The 19,755-nt window shown below is 36.3% G+C and overlaps 1 protein-coding gene across 3 annotated transcripts in view; it reads left to right on the top strand.

Moving 5' to 3' along the window:
* The window catches only part of sobpa (sine oculis binding protein homolog (Drosophila) a), a 51,769-nt gene that overhangs the window by 19,589 nt on the left and 12,425 nt on the right, over positions 1–19,755 (top strand). The window contains exons 2-6 of one of the 3 annotated variants that reach the window (XM_041971301.1): positions 47–167; positions 3,247–3,456; positions 7,349–7,500; positions 8,925–8,948; positions 17,743–17,838. In XM_041971301.1, coding sequence (XP_041827235.1) covers positions 47–167; positions 3,247–3,456; positions 7,349–7,500; positions 8,925–8,948; positions 17,743–17,838 — 603 coding nt within the window. The remainder of the gene's footprint in view (positions 1–46; positions 168–3,246; positions 3,457–7,348; positions 7,501–8,924; positions 8,949–17,742; positions 17,839–19,755) is intronic. The other 2 variants (XM_041971299.1, XM_041971300.1) reach the window with 2 other exon arrangements.

The following is a 19,755-nucleotide window of genomic DNA, read 5'->3' as shown; positions in this document are numbered from 1 at the left end:
GTGAGCATTTGTAATGAGTCTTCTATGTTTTATGTTTGTGTTGCAGAGTTTTGCTGAGAACACGATGAATGAGTTGCTGGGCTGGTACGGCTACGACAAGGTGGAACTGAGAGACTCAGACAACCTGGAGATAGGAGAGACACCACAACACATCTCTGTCCTCAAAGGTAGGCTGCTTTATTATCATCAGATCATTGCATGCAGCATAAAAAGTGAATGAAACTGCTGTTAATATCAACACAACATGACAAATACTGAATATGTGTCATGTCATTATTAAACTCTGATTTAAGGCTCTTATTAAAAGTTATAGTCCTGGTCATTGGCGCCTTTGAATTTTAAGAACAGAGTTGAATAATTTATCAATAAATGCACTAAATTAGTTTTAGAAGTGTTGCAAGGAAGAAATTCAATAAAAAAAAGTCTGACAAGGTTGCTGCAGATTGTGGAAAAATCATCATGAAGGTCATTTAAAGCGCTTCAGGCACGCCTGGAGCAATCTGGACTCCACATTTCAGTCTGTACTATACAGTGCACACTTATCTTAAGTAAAACTTTATCTACAAACTCTGTTTCCAGAAAAGCTTGGGCATGTTCTGATATGCAGTAAAACCTTCAATATATCATTTATTAATTTTTAAGTCTTAATGCTGTCAACAACTTTTGAAAATAGTTGGAACAGAGTCAAGTTTACCATTGAGTTGAATCACAACATCAAAATGCAACAACAGACTGAAGAAATTTTAACACAGGGTCTCATATCTGGTCAAACATACTGCCTCTATCATCATTATAATACCTTAGTCTTTCCAGATGCAGCGTGTTTGCTAGTTCCCCCAAACAAAGGCCAAACGAGGGCACTTAGTCCTCCTTCCTCACTCTCAGAATTAACTTTTTAGAAATGACCAGACAAAACAAAACAGAAGATTTCTCTTACTTGTTGGCTGATGGTGAAGCGCTAGAAGCTGGTTTCTTTTCCTTTTATTGAAAAATTTTAATTGTTTGAGAACTGATGATGCAAGTTTTCAGAAGAATCTGTGTCCATTACTCCTGAATCCAAGATTTCAGCTGCTTGCCTGGTTGTTGTCAGATTCTTCTTTTCATGATGATTAATACACTTTCAATGGGAAACTGATGTGTTTTGAATGAAATCTGACATTGTAAAATAACCACAGACCTTCTGGGAAAAGACTTAACTTTGATGGAAGCTCCAAACTTCTAATATCCATTTCTGCATCAATGATACTTTCACACATATGCAGGTCATTTCTGCCATAGACTCTGTTTTCACTGATAACACCCTGCTCTTGCTCATCCAGATGTCAGTTTTCTTTCCAAAAACGACTTAAACATGGATTCATCTGAGCACAGAATGCATGTCCAGTGTCATTCTGTCCATCTGAGTTGAGCTGGTGTCCAGAGAACTGAGCAGTGTTCTTGCAGAGTTGATATATGGTTTATTCCTTGTATTATACAGTTTCAGGTTACATTTTTGCAGGAGCAGATAGTGTGGAGTGAATGGTTTGCAAGATGCTCCTGAGAGCATGTGGCTATATCGATCATGGTGTCATGAAGGCTTCTCATGCAGTGGTGGTGCCTGAGGAATCAAGGTCAAGAAAATCCAACAGTAGTTTCTATTCTCAGCCTTTAAACGCTGAGACTTCCCTAGACCCCATCAATCTTTTTACAACACTATATTTTGTAAATGTTTAAAGGTCAAAGTTCTTTACAATTTTGCTTTGAGGAATACTCGTTTTTGGAACTTATTCTCTGACCGAGTTTAGCTATGAGTGATGAGCCATGAACTATTCTTGCTTCAAAAGACAAAACGTTTGAAAGCTTCTTTTATACCCAATCATGACACTGTGACACCAGTTAATAGTTTTTATATTTTATCAACTCCTTTTTGTCTGTCACTTTGTCACCCTCCCAAATTTCTTTTTTTAAATTGCTGCATCAATTTCTGTATTTCTTTATATTTTGTAAATACGAAGAAGTTAGTCAAATAAGACACTGAAAATCATTTTGTGTGCCTTTTAAATAAAGGTTCAAACAAATAAACAAAGTACAGATTTAAGTTTTTATTTATTTATTTTTTTTTTTAGGATTTTATGTTATATTTACAAAGGTTGCCTCTTTATATAAACAACTATTTCTCTGGAATAATGTTCTTTTGGAAGACAAAACCAATAAAGATTTTTTTTTAGAAATGAAGTACATAGGAGTGTTTACAAGCAAAGAGTAAAAGAGCACCCTTCCTACAGTAAAGCATGGTGGAGGTAGTATCATAATGAAGGGTTACTTGGCTTTGTCTTAATTTATAGTCAGGTGACTGTTCTTATATTTTAGAGAGAAATGTTACCCAGTTTCAAAAAGCAAGATTTGAGGCAAGGCTAGGCAGGTTTATAGCACATTTCAAAGTGCTTTGCACAAAACATTATAAGTATTACAAGTGGTGTAAAGAAAGTGTTAAAACATGATAAAAGGCAGCAACAAATAGGAAAAATCACAATAAAATCAAAATAAAATCGTAAATTACTTTAAATGATTAAAAGAAAGTTAAAAGTTACTGTGCAGATACTACTGCCACCATGCTTTACTGCAGGGAGGGTGCTCTTTCACGAGAGGAGGAATGTCTTGAATATTTCAAAAGGAAAATAAACTGAAACACACATCTAACGACACAGATCAATGAAAAATTATGGATTCAAAATTCATGGGTGTAAATAATTAATCTTTTTCTTGCTGTAGCCTCTCTGCCCGATTTTAAGAGGGTGAAGCTCAACCGGAAAATTCTGATAAATCTTAAAAAAAATTGAGTGTATTTATATTTGAAAGGTTGTGTTCGGCTTCTAGCTGCAGACTTAGTTATTTTGCTCTGTGCAGGCTGTATTTTGTGAGTTAATTTGAATTTTCAATCTGAAAATGGTGCTTTCAATATAACAAAGAGAAAGAGGCTGAATATCAATTGATTTAATGAGAGTATTAAAAGAAACAAATCTATGATTTTACAAGTTTACAAGGTGGTTGTTTATTTATTTAAAATTATTATCAGGTGCAGCTTTAGAGTGGTTTAGATGTCATGGAAAACTACGCAAGATTTCAGGTTGTTTTCAGGGGTTTTAAACAGAAATCCAGAGAAACAAGGACAGCAATTAGTTGTGCTTCTTATAGAGGAATTGCAGTGAGTCCAGCTCATCTGTTGATCAGTAAACTCTTCATTTTGCTCAAATTTTCCTGTCTTAGAAAACTCGTTGCCAAAAATGCCAGCTTCAGTGGAGAACAGTGAAGGCTCTCTGGACCGAGCCAACAGCTCCCTGTCCTTGCCAACCTCCAGGAATGGAGTCACAGAGTCCTCCACCACACCGTCCACCTCAATGCCCAGCACCAAGGAGCATGGCAACCTGCCCATCATGGTCCCCATGATCCCCCCACCACTGATCAAGCCCCCTGCAGGTACAGAGCATGGATGGCTTTATTTATTTATTTATTTTGGGGGGGGAAAAAAGGGGGGGGTATTAAGGCAGAAGATTAATTGAAAAGTAGTTTAGCTTTATACGTGTCCTTGTTTGTCAAGAATACACTTAAAAAACAGAATAGAATAAAAAGTGTCTCAAAGGGGCAGACCTCCTCAGAGACAGCAGGTAAAATTATAACTGTAACAAGGTTGTATTTTAAATCTCCAAAATGGATCACAGTCATTTACATTGCTCATGTATTCACACAAATGCCTACAGTAACCACAAAAGCACACACGGTCATTTTTCCATTTAGAAAAGGAGATGTCATAGATTTAATCTGCAGCAAATTTCATTCCACAGAAGATTTAAACCCACTTTATTATTCACTATCACTTGGCCAGAAAACTAAATCTTTATGCAGTGTTAAAAGTTTGTCCTCACTCTGTCTCAGCAACAGACAATTAATGAGCCTAGCTACCTGCTGTACACCTTGTTTTCCTCCACCTGCCCAAGTGTCAATATTACCCCCATCAACTCTCAGTGGAAATGTCCCCCGACCAGGCAGAGGGCTTCATTATCCCCTGCGTCTGCTGTGGACAGGAGGCTGGTACGCCCTGGTGGAGGATGCGAGCCGCCTTGGCATCACCCAAGAGGAGTCCCTGCTGGCCCTGCCTAGGCGGGGTAACAGATGGTGTGGTCCCACTTACAGCCCAGCAACCAACTAACTACCCGTCCGAAACTGCCTTCAACCCCCCCTTTCTTTACCATCTCCACACATACACTGAATTATTCATGTGCCCCTCTAAAATCTGACAAAAGACCTTTTGAGGTCCAGGTAAAACGAATGATGGTGGCATTTAGTATGGAGCTGCATAATTACAAGAATACCCCTATTTGCCCCCCCCCCTCTCCCCCTTCTTGCAGGTGTAAGTATTTTGAGATGAGCTTGTTAGGATGTGGAAAGGCTAAGAAAAAAAATCCAACTCAAGACACCATAAAAGATTTCACACTAGTCTTCAGTCCTTCCCATTATTCTCTGGTGCAGACACGGTTTCATACAAATACTGATGCTTTTTCCTCTAATCGCTGTGATGAACATAACAGTGACTGTAGGAATGAGACAGGGAAGACTGACCTTAAAATGCATGTTGGGTCCCTGACGCCGTCTTTAGGACCCAAGAGATTTCTCTCCTTAATTGTGAGTTAGTCTTTTGCTTAAAATCCGATGGCCCTGTAGATCCATTAAGCTGAAAAGAGGTGAAAAGCCCAGCCAGCAGTGATAAAGAGGTGAACGGAGGTGAAAAACTAATGGGCCTGTGCACCCCTTCACCCCCCACCCTCACACCCCCTCACAGTCATAATGTGATAATTGGGAGATACTGAAGGGAATCTCGGAGGATCTCTCTCATTTTAGCTGCGACTGCACTAAAAGCCCGCAGCTCATCATCAGCAGTCACAGTTTACCACAGAAGAGGCATTTCACCCTCACCGAGGGGCTGTTAAAATAATTTGTTCCCCAAACTGACCGCATAGCTAAACTGCAGCCACAGTTCATTTATAACTGTTAAACAAGCTGCTAGGATGATAGAATAAGTGGAAATCAGCTGCAGATTTACTCATAAATATGTATATCTTAGTCATAAATGTAAAGAAACAGTGGATGCTTTCTGCTACAGTTCACAAGTCAAGGTACGCCTGCAAAAATCATGAATTTTGACGAAGCTGCTTTAACTGCAACATAAATTCACATGAAATGCATTGAAAAATACTTAATGACTTGCCACAATCCAGCTTTACCGAAAGATCACTGAAGCCAAAATTAAACTCAGGCATAAACACTTGACATTCTGCAGTAACCGTTTTTTATCCTTTCAGTTGTGTGACCTGTTGTACACTATTCTGTTTCACATAACATTCATTGTGTTCCCAATAGTGTTGATTCCCCTTTAATCATAAATGTGTTTTTGCAGCAACAATAGCAAAGAGCATTTAGCTAAAAAAAAGGGGCATGTCGTACAAAAAAAGACCAAGGGGCCTAAAACACAATCTGCAGCAGATTAACAGGATATGAAAGTGATATTCTTTAGAAATCCAGCAAAGACCTGACACAGGACCTGAGAGATGCAACTGTGTCATCTACTGTTGGCCGTAGCATTATCAGAAATGGTCTCCGAAGAAGGGCAGCTGTCAAGAAGCCATTCTTAAAGAAGAGAAACGAGACTAAGATAAAAGGCTGAGATATGCTGAATGACACAAGAACTAGACAAAGTCAGTGGCAACAGGTCTGATGGAGCAATGAATCCTCCACAGAATCCAAACTTCATCATTATTAAAGCAATGTGGGAACATCTTGACAGAGAGCAGAACAAAAGGCTGCCAAAATCCAAAGAAGAGCTTTGGAAAGTCCTTCAGAAAGCCTGGAGAACTATTCTTAAGGACTACTTAAAGAAAATTGTCCACAAAGGTTCCAGCTGTGTTAAAGAATAAAGCATTTCATATCAAATAATGACTTTCAAGCTAATTAGATTTGTACAAACTTTTTCTTTTGGCTCATATGCTGTATTTCTATTTATGTATGCACTTGTTTCATAAAAATATGTTTGCAGTTCTGTTTCTTACAGCAGTGATTCCCAACCCCGGTCCTCAAGGACAACTGTCCTGCAGGTCTTAGACGTTTCCCTGCTGCAACACACCTGATTCAAATTAAATGGTTCTTTGACTAGCTCTCCATGTGTCTGCTAATGAGTCATGAATTTGAATCAGGTGTGTGGAAGCAGGGAGACATCTAAGACCTGCAGGATAGTGGTCCTTGAGGACCAGGGTTGGGAGCCACTGGCTTACAGAACAGACACAATTCTGTTCTGTACTGTTATGTACTCATAAATGTTGAAAAAAACATTTATAGTTTTCATGAAGTTAAATATCTTCCTGTTACTTCATGTCTTTTTTATGTGAAAGCTATTTGAAATCCAGTCTTATATTTCAAATGAATATTTGTTTGTCACTTTGAAACCCTTATTGGTCTCGAAGTAAATTTGTTTATGTATTTGCTTTCGTCTGGTCCTGTTCCCTCATGTTTTTTAGATTCTCATCTTTTCCTTCCACCTGTCAGCTCTCAAAGTGCCCTCATCATGAATGATTTTGAAACAAAAACACAGCTGCAATGAGGTTTCACATAAGTTTTAGCATTTGTGTGGAGTGGGTGCTGATCACAGTTGTGTAACATGAAAAAAGTGGTCTCCTTGAACTTCTTTCAAGTAAAACAAAATGACAATTTTGTCAGCATCAGTTATAAGCATAATTTCAGTGGGTGTCTAATCTCAGGTTATTTTCTTATATTATCAGATTGCATGCTTGTATCCTCTTAAAGCTTTCTAATACCCACAGAGAACAGCCACAAATAGGCGTTTTATCATGTCCAACACTTACCCATTTTAACTACATTTGTGACAGAGCTTCATTGTGAATCCTACAGTGATTTACAGCTGGAATCAGAAGATTTTAAAAGCCCAACAGCTGAACTTAATCAGTGAAATTAAAGCCTTTCATTCTGTTTGAATCTTTAGAGCAGTGTTTCTCAATCCTGTCCCTCAGGGACCACTGCCCTGCATGTTTTAGTTATTTCCAACTCCAGTACACTTGATTCAGATTAATTGAACTGCTTGTCAAGGTCTTTGCAAGCCTGCTAACGAGCCATTCACTTGAGTCATGCAGGGCAGTGGTCCCCAAGGACCAGGATTGAGAAACACTGCTTTAGAGGTTTTGTGTCCTTCATGGACTAGATTTGGAACTATCTTTTGAGGCTTTTTGACCTGAATTTGTTGAATAAACTTTGTAAACAGTCCTAACTTAAACTTAATATTGTATTTTTGTTTATTTTTCTTTAGATGAGGATGCATCAAATGTGCAGATCATGTGCGCCTGGTGTCAGAAGGTCGGTGTGAAACGCTACTCTCTGAGCATGGGGAGTGAGCTGAAGAGCTTCTGCAGTGAAAAATGCTTTGCAGCCTGCCGAAGAGCCTATTTTAAGAGAAACAAGGTAAAACCCGTTCTTGATCATCAACTGGACATTTTGATTTGATATGTTTTAGAGTCTTTGCTGGTAGACTGACCTACAAGTCTACTTGCAGCCCATGAAGCCCCATATGATTATTTATCCAAAATTCACAATTCAAACCAGTTTGAGGTGAAAGATTTTTGAGAATTGAACAAACTTACATCAGTTAAAAGCAATCATTTTGAGCAATTGTTAAACAGTTTGGGAAGCAGAATACATTATATCTGTGTTTAAAGCAGGCAGGTTGAGCCAGCTGGCAATGGAGCATAATTTAAAGACAAGTGGTGTACAAACAGCTTACTTCGTTTTCAGCTTGTTCTGACAGAATTTGTTAAATGAGCAGCACCCTTATCCCTAAGTCCTAAGCAGACTGAAAGTAAAACTATTTACCAGAACCAAACTGTGAGCGACAGAAACACCACTATACAAGATCTAGATATTCTTCTTTGAAATGTACAGATTTGTCAGTCAGGTCATTTATTGTATTTCTTTTCTGCTTTTTCATATCCTAACCAATGAAAAATTACACATTATTATTTATTATTACTAATAATAAGTTTACCATTTTTTCTTTAAATGTCAAAGGAATTATTTATTTACCTTCTGACTAGTTACCAGCATTGCCAAATTCATTTGCTGTAAATACAAGTTTGAGATTTAACATTTGTCTCCTTGATTTAGCAAATCATCTCAGGTGCTTGACAGCAAGTTTGTCACCTCTTTCACCGATGAACAGATCTGATTTTACAGCTACTTCAGTATTCAGTCTCCTCACTGAAAACAAAACTATAGTTTTGGTTTTGAGTCAAACTTGTAACTTACTTTATTTTTCAAAACTAGCATAAAAGATTTCAAGTGTAGTTTATCTTTAGCCCTCATTGATCTAGATTGGTCAAAAACCCTATATTTTAAAGATTTACCTCAAACATTCGCAACCTCTAATAAATAAAAACTACATCATATTTTTTATTTATTGTTCAGTAGGATAGCTCGAGTGATGGGAAGGTAGCATGCTATGAACACACCAAACTGGACTTTGTGGTCATGGATTAATTTTAATACCACATTCAATCCATTATTTTCAAGATTTCTTCTTCTCTATGATGCATAAGATGTAACCACCCACAACTGAATATGTAAATGAGTACATGTTTTTACCAGTAAGTGCTGAGCTAACTAAAATAATGAGTAGCTAGCATGCTAACTCTTATCTTTGCACAAAATGGGACATCTTATTCTTCAGTCATGGATTAATTTTGCAACCACATTTAAGCCATCAACCTCACGATTTTTTTTTCTCCATAATGCCACAGATTGTTTTTTTTTTTTTTTTTTTATATCTATCTCTGGGCTCTTATCTCCTATTTGCTGTGGTTAAATAATCTCCTTTCTCTTTTGTACCAAAGCTGGGATATATAAGGAATTGTGCTGTGAGTATAAAACGTTTTACTCTCCTGCTTGTCTGTCCTGAAGTCAGTTATTCATCCAAACATAATCACTTTCCAAGCACTATACTGAGGCAGGAAGTAGATATGGATGTACTTTTAGTCTGTTCATTTCAGTTGGTGATATCAAATTTCTATTTCTTTTTTCCTGACACTTTTCCCCAAAGCATGTAAGTCAAGCCGAATGCTGCTCTTACTGTAATGTTGTATTGTACTGTTGTCAACATTTTCCCTCACTTACTTTTATAAGAATCTTGTAGTGTCATCCAGTTTTAATTGTGCTAAAATTTTGAAAGGATGACAGATGATCTGGCAGGTTCTGGTGATGTCAAAAAGTATTTGACATGGTGAAACTTTTCAGGAGAACTTGCGACAGTTGCAAGAGTTACAGAACTTCATATCAGATCAAAATGTAGCTTTTTTAAAACCGGTTTTATTTTGATCTCTGTGCTCCAGAGGAGGTCAGAAATCTGACTCTTGGCAAAGCTGACAAGGCAGCTCCATATCAATCAGAGATCAATCAGGAAGGCTGTAAACATTACATCAAATAAAAAGCTCATGTGGTGTTATACCCCCGCTATGAAGCCAGAGGATTTGTATAAAACTAGAAAAAAAGAACCAAAATCCGCATAAACCTTTTTATGAACTTTGTGCGTAAAGAGACTATTACAATATATATTGTACATCACTATACATTTAAACTACAGTGCCCTGTAGTTTACATTTTCAGATATGACATCTGTTTCAGCCTAATTATCTCCACAGTCTGCTATGGCCTTATTTGTACATAGCAGAGTTGCAGTATATTGTAATGTATGGTTGGGGGGGAAAAAATACAAAAAATCTGAGTACAATCTCCAATGCCTATATTTTCTTTGCTCTCCTTATGGGGCTACCTCAGACCTTTGCCAAAAATTTTAAAACATGTGTCAGTGCAATGACAGCTCCTTATGTAAGGAATAGTAGTGGAAAAATTCAAAGTTTCAGATTCAGTATGACGTGGAAAATAATACCGTCTGTGATTAGAAACACACACAGACACATACAAACACAAATTGACTATATATATATATTCAAGCAGATATTTACAAATTCAGTTATCTTTGTTCCCACAAGAGATTTTGGGGGGTTTGTATATAGTTCCACAACCTTATACTTTTTAATGCCTAAACCAGAGTGTTATTTGCCTCTGCACGTTTCCAGCAAAGCTAGACAGGCTCCTCCCCTCCTCCCTTAAGTCACCAAGCTCCGCCTATAATTCTTACCCAAGTTTGAATACCAGCAATCAACATTTTCATTGCTTTACATGAAATTACAAACTTCTATAAATTCTGTTTACCTAAAGGCTACCTAAGATAACCTTTAAGAAAATGATGGCCAACAAACATAATAAAACCGGTTTAGCTTCTTTAGGACTTAAACCCAGTATGACCATAAGCTTTAGTGAAAAAAGCATTTAAAAACAGATGAATTTTAATTCACTACCCCTAAAAATATTCAAACACTTTCACAAACTATTGCATGATTAATTATGTTATACATGCACTTTAAATAATTCTGATATTTATATTTTAAAAATTAAATATCAGTTTTGCATTGATACATGATATTTAAATTATTAATATAATGACAATAGTTTAATTAAATAGAGCTGATAAAATTTAAAATATCTAATAAATATCAAATAAATGCAGATACAATTTAAATGTCCTTGCTTCCTTGTTATCATTACTATGACTGGTTTTGGCCATTATTATGGTGTAGTGTAAATCACACATCTTTATAGCTAAATACCTGAAGTTAAAATATTTAACTCTTTTCATGTCATTCTGTACATTTTTAAAAAAGTTATGTCCCCAAACATTTCTAAACATTATATTAGTGTTTAAACACTTTTTATGTTGATATTTTAGAATTTGAGGTGCATAAATATCTGTTTTGATCGAAATATACAATCACATGCACAGCTATAGCCTATACTATCATTTACATACATACAACATTTAAGCCAGTAAAACATGTTGGGTGTTTTATGTCATCCATCAGCAGAATGCACATGTTCAAACATCATAAACACAGAAAAAGCTACCTCTGCCACAGGGGCTCAGATTCTATATTTTGTCTGGATCTCGTACAGGCCATTTGTGTAAATGATACCCACATGTTTCTTTTCTCATGCACCCACAAGGTTGGACACGACAACACAGCCTGCAGGCTTTCTCTCTTTTTCCAGCTAAAAAGTATCTTGTGTCTGCGTGTGCTTCGGATAGATGGTGGGAGACATGGTGAGGAGAAGGGACGAAGGGGGTGGGCTGGTTCTGGTATTATGTTGCATAAAATATCCTCAGCTGCCTCATTCATGTAATCCAATCCCCTCCTTGGGTGACTATGGCTGCTACTTTCTCACATCACTGCATAACTCCACATTATGTAGAGCTTGTTTGTGTGTGGCAAATGATGATTGATAGTTTAACTCAAGCTAATCACTTATGTTTCTGTTTACTGTGTGCTTTATGCATCTGGATTAGTTTGTATGAAAGGTGCTGCTTCCTCACCGCCTGCTCTACTCAATTATTCTGTTTGTAATCGCACTCTGCACTCAGCTGCTCACTCTTATTCTCTTTTTGACCATCCAGCATTGATTTAAAAAAAAGCTTTGCTCTTTTTCTTGTTTTGTAATGCAGTGTAACTTAGCACTCCTGGGCGCTCTTTGTGCTGTTGTTCACAAAAGTGGGGAAATATTTAGTGTAGGAGAAAGTTCACGGAAGACTTTATTGGCTGATTTGGAGGATTCGAATGTAGATTTAAGGTAGAATTAAGCTTTCAGCTGTAGGTAAAAAGCTGTTAAACGGTCACACTTTAACACGCATCTGCATGATTTTACCGTTTGTCTAACACACACCCCCACAAACACACAAATAAACACGTGTGCTCAGTGCCAACTTAGGCAATTAGCTGTGATGAATTATCCTGTGTGAGTGTGAAGCATGGAAACAGAAATGTGTAGGTTAGCTTGACTTGATGGTTCCCACATGAAACATAACATCTACATATCATTTTTAGATGGATTTGAAATGATGCATGCAGGAGTTTGTATAGATTCTATTGCTGTGACATAAACTGTGATTAAATGTCATGATCTGTGGGTTGTGATTTAGGTTTTTGTAGTCTAGTCATGTTTAGTTCTGTTTTCTTGTCTTATTTTGTAGTTCTTTCCCTTGTGTATTCTGTGTTGCTTTCTGTTTCCTCTTCATTAGCTTGCCTGGTTTGATTTGCTCACTCACTTCACCTGTTCCTCATTAGTCCATCTGTGTGTACATACCCCTCGGTTTCCTTTTCACCTTGTCAGTTCATTGTAGTCTTCATGTCATGTACCCGTCGTTTTTCCCCTGTTCATCGTCATCATTAAAACCTTTTTTCTGCACCAGTCTGCCTCCTGCCTTGTCTGCCTGCATTTGGGTCCTCTCATCCATGCCAGGCAACCCTGACATTAAATAACGCTTGTTGCTGCGTTTTTTGTTTTTATTTTAATTTTTAAAGCAACCTTGGTGAAATTTTTTCTTTTGTTTATGTGTCGCAGCACAATAGTTTGCCATTATAATTAAAAAAAAACATTCATGGTCAGAAAAAAGCCTGAGCAAAAATGACTAAGAAATCCGGAAATCTGAGTCTGGAAAAGTCTTGAATAACGAAATAGGAAGCATGTAGGAACCCTGCAGGATGTTTCTGGTGCAGCACACAGCTTTTTGTTCACATCATGAAATCCCCCCCTCTCCACTCTAGAGACCCCAAGACCTCCATCAGTGTCTTTCCCCGGGAGCTCCCTCCAGGCACGAGGGGGCAGAGTGTCGCTTTATGTCAGCCCAGAAATGTCACAATACTTCCAACACACACACACACACACACACATCCACTCCCCTCCATGTAGCCCTGATCCACAGTTTACTTTGCACCTCCGTCAGCTGCCATGGAAGACGAAATGAATGAGAGACGCGAGGGTGTCTGAGCATGTGTGTGTATAAGTGCCTCGTGTGTGCATGAATGTACCCGCTTGTGGAAATTTGTGTGTGATGAAGTGTGTAAAGTGTGTGCATATTGCAGCTGAGGCTCACTGGTGGTTGGGAAGCCTTGAGGCCTGTCTTACACAGCTTCTGGGCACAGAGAGGAAGGTGATTATCTCATAGCTGCCAGCCATTCAGCTCAAATAAAGACAAAAGTAACTCCAACTAACAAGACATAGAGACTGTAAAAGTAAACATGAACTTGGGCACCTTTGTGCCATTTCTTTAGCTTGTACTGAAGGTGAGATGTGCTTGACTCACCCTAAACATTCTTTTCTGTATTTGCATGAATACTTTTCAGGTGTATTATGATGATACATCTGAAAACCTTGTAAGGATTAGTATGCAGTTAGTTGATTTAGAGGTAGTTGTAGTGAGAATAGTGAACATGCTGCCTTCTGAACATGATGACATGATGACATGATGATGATTTGTGCAGATATTTTATTATGAAACTATTTAAAAATTAGTTTTATGAGTGCAGACTCACCTGGCTGTAAATTTCCACTAGAAAAATGGTGTCGGTTGGCAGCTTTATGTTAAAGGGTTATGTTTTCTTGCCTGGACTGCACCTTTATTGCAGGATTTGAGATGAGCTCTGGTTTGTGCTTGGCTGTGTTTGTCTTTGGATTTAGAAAAGCCTGCTTGTGAGCGTCTTTCTTTTGGGAAGAGCATCTCTTTTGGCAGGTGATGGGCACACACACCTGGATGTGTATGCATGCCCAGATGGAAGATAGCACGACAGCAGCTGGCGTTACGTCCCCTCAGGACAGTGGCGTCGCCAGAGGAGAGCTAGAGGGACGACGTGTTGCTCTGTCGTTCTTACAAGGAACTTGAGCTGGGTGGCAGCTGCATCTATCTATCTATCTATCTATCTATCTATCTATCTATCTATCTATCTATCTATCTATCTATCTATCTATCTATCTATCTATCTATCTATCTATCTATCTATCTATCTATCTATCTATCTATCTATCTATCTATCTATCTATCTATCTATCTATCTATCTCTGTGCCATCTCCTTTATCTGTGTGGCTCCCTGTGTGAGCCTCACGCCTCTTTCGTAGTGCCAACACCTCATTAGTACAATATGCAAATGAACTGGCGGAGGGCCAGAAGGTCAGAGCACAAGCTGGAGACAGAATAATAGCACAATGGCGCATCTTCATGTGTGAGTGCTACAAAGAGTGTGTGTCTGTGTGTCCTTAAATGTCTTTCCAGATAATGTGTGTTTAACTGTCAATGACTGATGTGTCAATCACGCACATGCATATGGGTCAGTGCAACAAATAATTTCTGCTTCTGTTTGAGGAAGGTTTAAAATCTCCTGTTATTTTGTCATTTGCTACAGAACAATGTTATCCATCAGATTTGCACTGTTTTCAGCACAAACCATCATGTTTTATGAGTCACTTGTCAGTGATGTTTAGCTTGGAGGTAAGAGGAGCAGATGGAAGCAGATACAAACTTAATTAGGCTCTTTAGACAAAATGTGAAAAAAAATATGCCAGAATTTCTTATTGGTATCACTGAGGGATAAGGGGAGCTGGAGGCCAAATTACTCTGCCAAATCAAAGGTTGCAGAGAGCAATTTAAAGGGAACATAATCTGAAAGAGCTGCTCAGACCAGTGGTTCACCTGGGCTAAGCTTGAAATGTCAGCGGCAAACAACATGATGAACATGTTTAACAGAAGTTGAATCATCATTTTCAGTGGCCTGTGACTCTAAAATATGAACCAATTATATTGCTGAGTTTTTTTTTATTATATAAAAGTACATTTCATTCAATGAAACACAATGAGGCAATTTGGCATTTTGTCAGAGAAAGACTTTCCAAAAACATTTTTGGAGCAAAGTTGCCCACACCTGATGTAAGTGTGGACAGCCTCAGTTTTTGCTTTGTGCATAATGAATGACTCACAGAGTGCAGGAGAGGGTGGCTCCTTTTCTAGCCAGTGTAAGGCTTTAAAGAATTCATATACTGGCATAAAATAACAATGGAAAGGGCATTCAAAAGAACTACTATTTGGGCAAGGTTTATTTTTCCAATTTATTTTATATAACTGCTACAGGACACATTATGTTACTGTGTAATCCTGTCAAATAATTACCAATAAATTAGCTATGCTTGCTAATTTTAATGTATTTGCTTCTCTTATAAAGCATTAACATTTTTAAAAGAAAATTAATTGTTAGATACAGTTCATGTTTTTAAATCTATCTTTACCTTGTTTGTCATGAGAAAAGACCAATCAATTGCTGCTCCTTTTGTAATAACATGTAACATGTAGTTTCCACAAATATTATTCTCTTCTTGCAGTTAAATTAATGTCTAAATTGAATTTCTAGCAGTATGTGATAAACAAAGCCATTTCAATGATGTGTATGTTCACTGTGCAGTCAGAATATACTAAATAAAGTATAGTCAGGGACTTATTTCTTAATTTATGCTGTAATAATAATAAAATTGCTTTACAGAATTCTTTAAATAAATTAAAATTTTCTCAGGTTAAAATAATTTAATAGTCCTAAGGCAACAAATTTGCATTAGTTTAGTACTGTACTGCATGTCTGAAAAATCAATAACACACCCAAACAATTTAATGCTTCAAAATGTTGTTTATGTGTAAGTCAGGTAGAAATTGGAAAATGTTATTCATGCTTTTGTTTCTTTGTGACTTTATTACTGTAACTCATTATTTACCTGCCTAAATGAAGCATCAATGGACCATCTGCACATTGAACAGGGTTCTGACTAAAGAAGTTATCTTATTTTTTATTTAAAAGGCTCTGAATGGTCAAGCACCAGCATACATCAAAGAACTTTTACATCTGTCCCTAAGTTTCACTTATTTACTATGATAACAATTTATGTTTTTATAAAAGGATTTTTAGTGGTCACAGTGATCCAACATACAGGTAGTACATTAAAATTAATTCTAACAAAGCCACATATAAAGCCAAAGATTATTTACTAATCTTGCTGCATGTAAGAGAGGCATGTGTCCCTCAATCTCGGGTTTGTTTGTGGTATCTCCACTTTAAACACACATATATATACCAGCTTCATTTTCTGTCTTAGAGGGAGGAGCCTTTTAGGATAATCTTTTTTATTCTTTATCAGAATTAATCAGTTATTAGTCTCAGTAAGAAAGTCAGAAAATCTTTTAAAACAGCATGGCTAATAAATTCATCATTTGTAACAAAGTCCATATTTAATGCAATGCATCCAGCCAATTAAAACTAGGTAGTCTTATTTTTTAAGAATATAACTAATAACTAACCTTCATATGTACATATATTACAATACACTGTTTGCACCAGAGCTGACTATTTAATAAAGTGTCAGGGTTTTCAGGTTGGAATTGTAGTTAATTGAGTTTTTCATATTCAGTTTTGTCATTAACTACAAAGGAAAGTTGGATTTTACTATAGGGAAATAATTTAATTCTTTCCAAAACTCCACTTATTGTTCTGTCATTAAATGTCCATCATCAAACTGTCACAAACAAATAATAATTCTATCTAACAAATTACTTAGTAACTTTGAACTGTTTACTGTTTGTTTGTTTTTTGTTTATTTGTTTGTTTTGAATAGTGAGAAAATATCAACTGTAACTGAAACAAAATGATGAAAACCCATTTTGTGCCAAGGCTCAAACAAAATTCATTACAAATCTCAGTTGAACTCATAAAGAAATAATAATTTTATATTTATTTATCAATGGATAAGATTGTAATATTAATTAATATATTATTAAAACTACCCCTGCTACAGAAAAAAAATCATTAATTAAGGTATTAAAAGTATTTAAAGAAACACAAGATCTTTTTTTAACTGCTGGGAATAAGTAAAGCAAAAAATATTATCCTGTTGGATTTTGTAACTGTCAGAGTATTTTTAATATTCACATCTGTCATGCAGTCATTTTTTCTAATATGATATTTTTTTTTTTGTTGTTTTTAATTTAGAGTCTGAATCCATTGTTTAGACTCTGGAGCCATCTAGTGATGAAATCGTAGATTACAGCCAACTAATAATCATCAGCTCCTTGTTGGTTCAGTTCAAGCAAATCAAAGAAATTTTGGTGGCTGTGATAAAGGCTGTGAAGTTTTCTAACAGATTTGAGTTATTTATCTAACACGTGAGGAACAACACCTAAAATTTGTGTTGGAGGACACTGTAGCATACGAATGAAGAAAATCTATTTAAAGGACAAGAAATTGGACAGCAGTCATTAAGACCAACTCAAATCATGGTTCATGCCATAAATAAAAAATATTGATATGAAAACTTGAGAACAACCTATAATACACTTAACTTAAATGGTTGTTATGATACAGAATTCGGGGCACTTTACATTGAACAAGGAATTCAAAATATAAATTTTTCATTCTGTTTAAAAAAAAAAAGTGCCATGATTTCTTTTTAACTTTATATAAAACAATATTTGAAAATAAAGACTCCTGTTTCAGTGACTTAAATGTCTTCAGGCTCTTCATCCTGCGCCTGCATGTCTGCACATTTACACACTCTTTTTTTTTGTTTCACACAATCCTGTTGATTGATTTGTCCACAAACCCATTTTTACCGTCACCATTTCTGTTCCTCTTTGTCACTGTTGTTTTCTCATTTCTCACTCTCCTTGTTGCCTCTGTTCACCTGTTTATTTTGTCCATTCGTAAAAAGAAGCCATTATTTCTCCCCCCCAGGCGAGAGACGACGATGGCCTCGGTGGGAAATTACCCCAGCACAGCTTTACTCAGGATACGCCCAGACTTGTCTTCAAGACAAACAGCGACGTGCTTGTAAGGACCACGACCATTCAACACCAGATAGTTTTAGCTTTTTTGGCTTCTCCTCAGATGTGTCTTAATGATGCTTTTTGGTAATTTCATAATTAAAACAGCAAATTCATCCTTAGCCACCCCCAAAAAAGAGGTAGCACATAAAGTTTTTCATACTTATAAGTTTAATCATTTCTTAAGTTTCTTTCATTCTCATTTGTTTTGTTCATTTTCATTTTGCATCATATTCAGTGACCTCCATCTAGGTTTCATTGACAATTTTCAGACATGTTACTCTTACAGAGATAATGTTGGTTTAATAATAACATATAATATTAAAGATGCTTTCTTTATTTTGTAATATTTATTGAACATTGTAGTATACTGTTACTGTTTACTTTTAAGCATAAATAATTAATTATGTGCAATGCTTGTTTTATATGGATTGGTTCTGATTTTCTAGAGCCTTCATCAGAACAAAAACATAAAATATCTATCAAGCTACATAAAGTTTATGTGCAGACTTTTAGCTTGGTTAATACTTTCATAGTTTTAATCAAATGTTACCGCAACCAGTGGCATATTTTAATGATGACACAGGAGTACAGATTTAAATAATACAGAATTAAAAGAAATAAATCAGCCACTCATGTATAGGATTACATTTTTGTTTAAAAGTGTAGTTTTCTGTTTTCATAAATCCCTAAGCTGTTGTTGGAAGACTATAGTATGCATTTGAGTACAAATTTAGCTTATTTTAAATCCAAACTTGGTCATAATTGGATTGAGTTGTAGCAGCCTGCAAGATCTGCTATATTATTAGCTAGCTAGCCAAACTAGAATTAGCCTCTATTTCCCTTCAACACTACAAAGGTGTCCACTACATAAAGACCCCTTTAAGAATGTCTACCTTACATCATTGTGTAGGATTATGATTTTTGTTATTGGGATCTTATTTGTGGGTAATCTGGGAAACTTAAGGCTAACCTAGCTAAACTGCTGACAACTTGTGTGCAACTGAGGCTCAAGCTTGTATCTCCAACATCACAATCAACTGTATTGCTTTATGCAGCTTCAGTAAACATCTAATAATAATAATAATGATAATACATTTTATTTTGAAGCGCCTTTTAAGACCCCCAAGGACACTTTACAAAATAAAACAACAGAATATAAAAATTTAGGCATTTTATCTTTTTCATTAGCAGTTGTGTGTGTTAGTTTGTTATGGACGTCAAAATGCCATGCTAACATCCAGCTCTGAATGTTGTAGTTGTTTGGTATGTCTCATAAACAGCCATGAGATGTCCCTTAATTGCTGGTAAAACACCTAGAAAAGACATTTTTGGTGCAATAAGCTTATTCCATAAGATGGCCTATTAAATCTAGCAGGACTGGAAATTATTTAGAAAATACCTATTAACTTTTTTAGCAGGATATTTAGAATAATTTGAGACTGTGTTACTCTGAGGAACAATTAATAATTGCAAACTTTACTGGCTGTTCTCATGATTCACATATTTACAATGGGTTTGTGATTTTCTAGTTTTTTATGGCATTTGTAGATGCTCACAAATCAGCTGTTTTAGAGGCGTCAATTTTTTCTGAGTTGGTGCAGCTGGAACGCCAACTACCTGGTAATGATGTTACATATTCTCGGCGCTCAGATTTCTGAGACAACACACCATAAAAAAAAAAAAAACTGTCTGTGTAAAATATAATCTATTCCAAAGGTAAATGACAAGATAAAATTTAGGATTAAAAACAGAATAAATTAATTGATGAGGGGCCAGGATTATTGTTTACTCTCAAAGATGGCTTTCTTACTAGATGTGATTATCCAGGTTGGATAACTGGTTAACAATTTCCAAATATTTGTTATATGAAGTCAATGGTAAAGGACTTTGTGGTATTTCTGCTTTCTCAGAGACTATGTGA

Source organism: Melanotaenia boesemani, chromosome 20 (genome assembly GCF_017639745.1).
Source record: "Melanotaenia boesemani isolate fMelBoe1 chromosome 20, fMelBoe1.pri, whole genome shotgun sequence".
Lineage (NCBI taxonomy): Eukaryota > Metazoa > Chordata > Actinopteri > Atheriniformes > Melanotaeniidae > Melanotaenia > Melanotaenia boesemani.
This window is presented reverse-complemented; position numbering and strand designations above follow the sequence as displayed.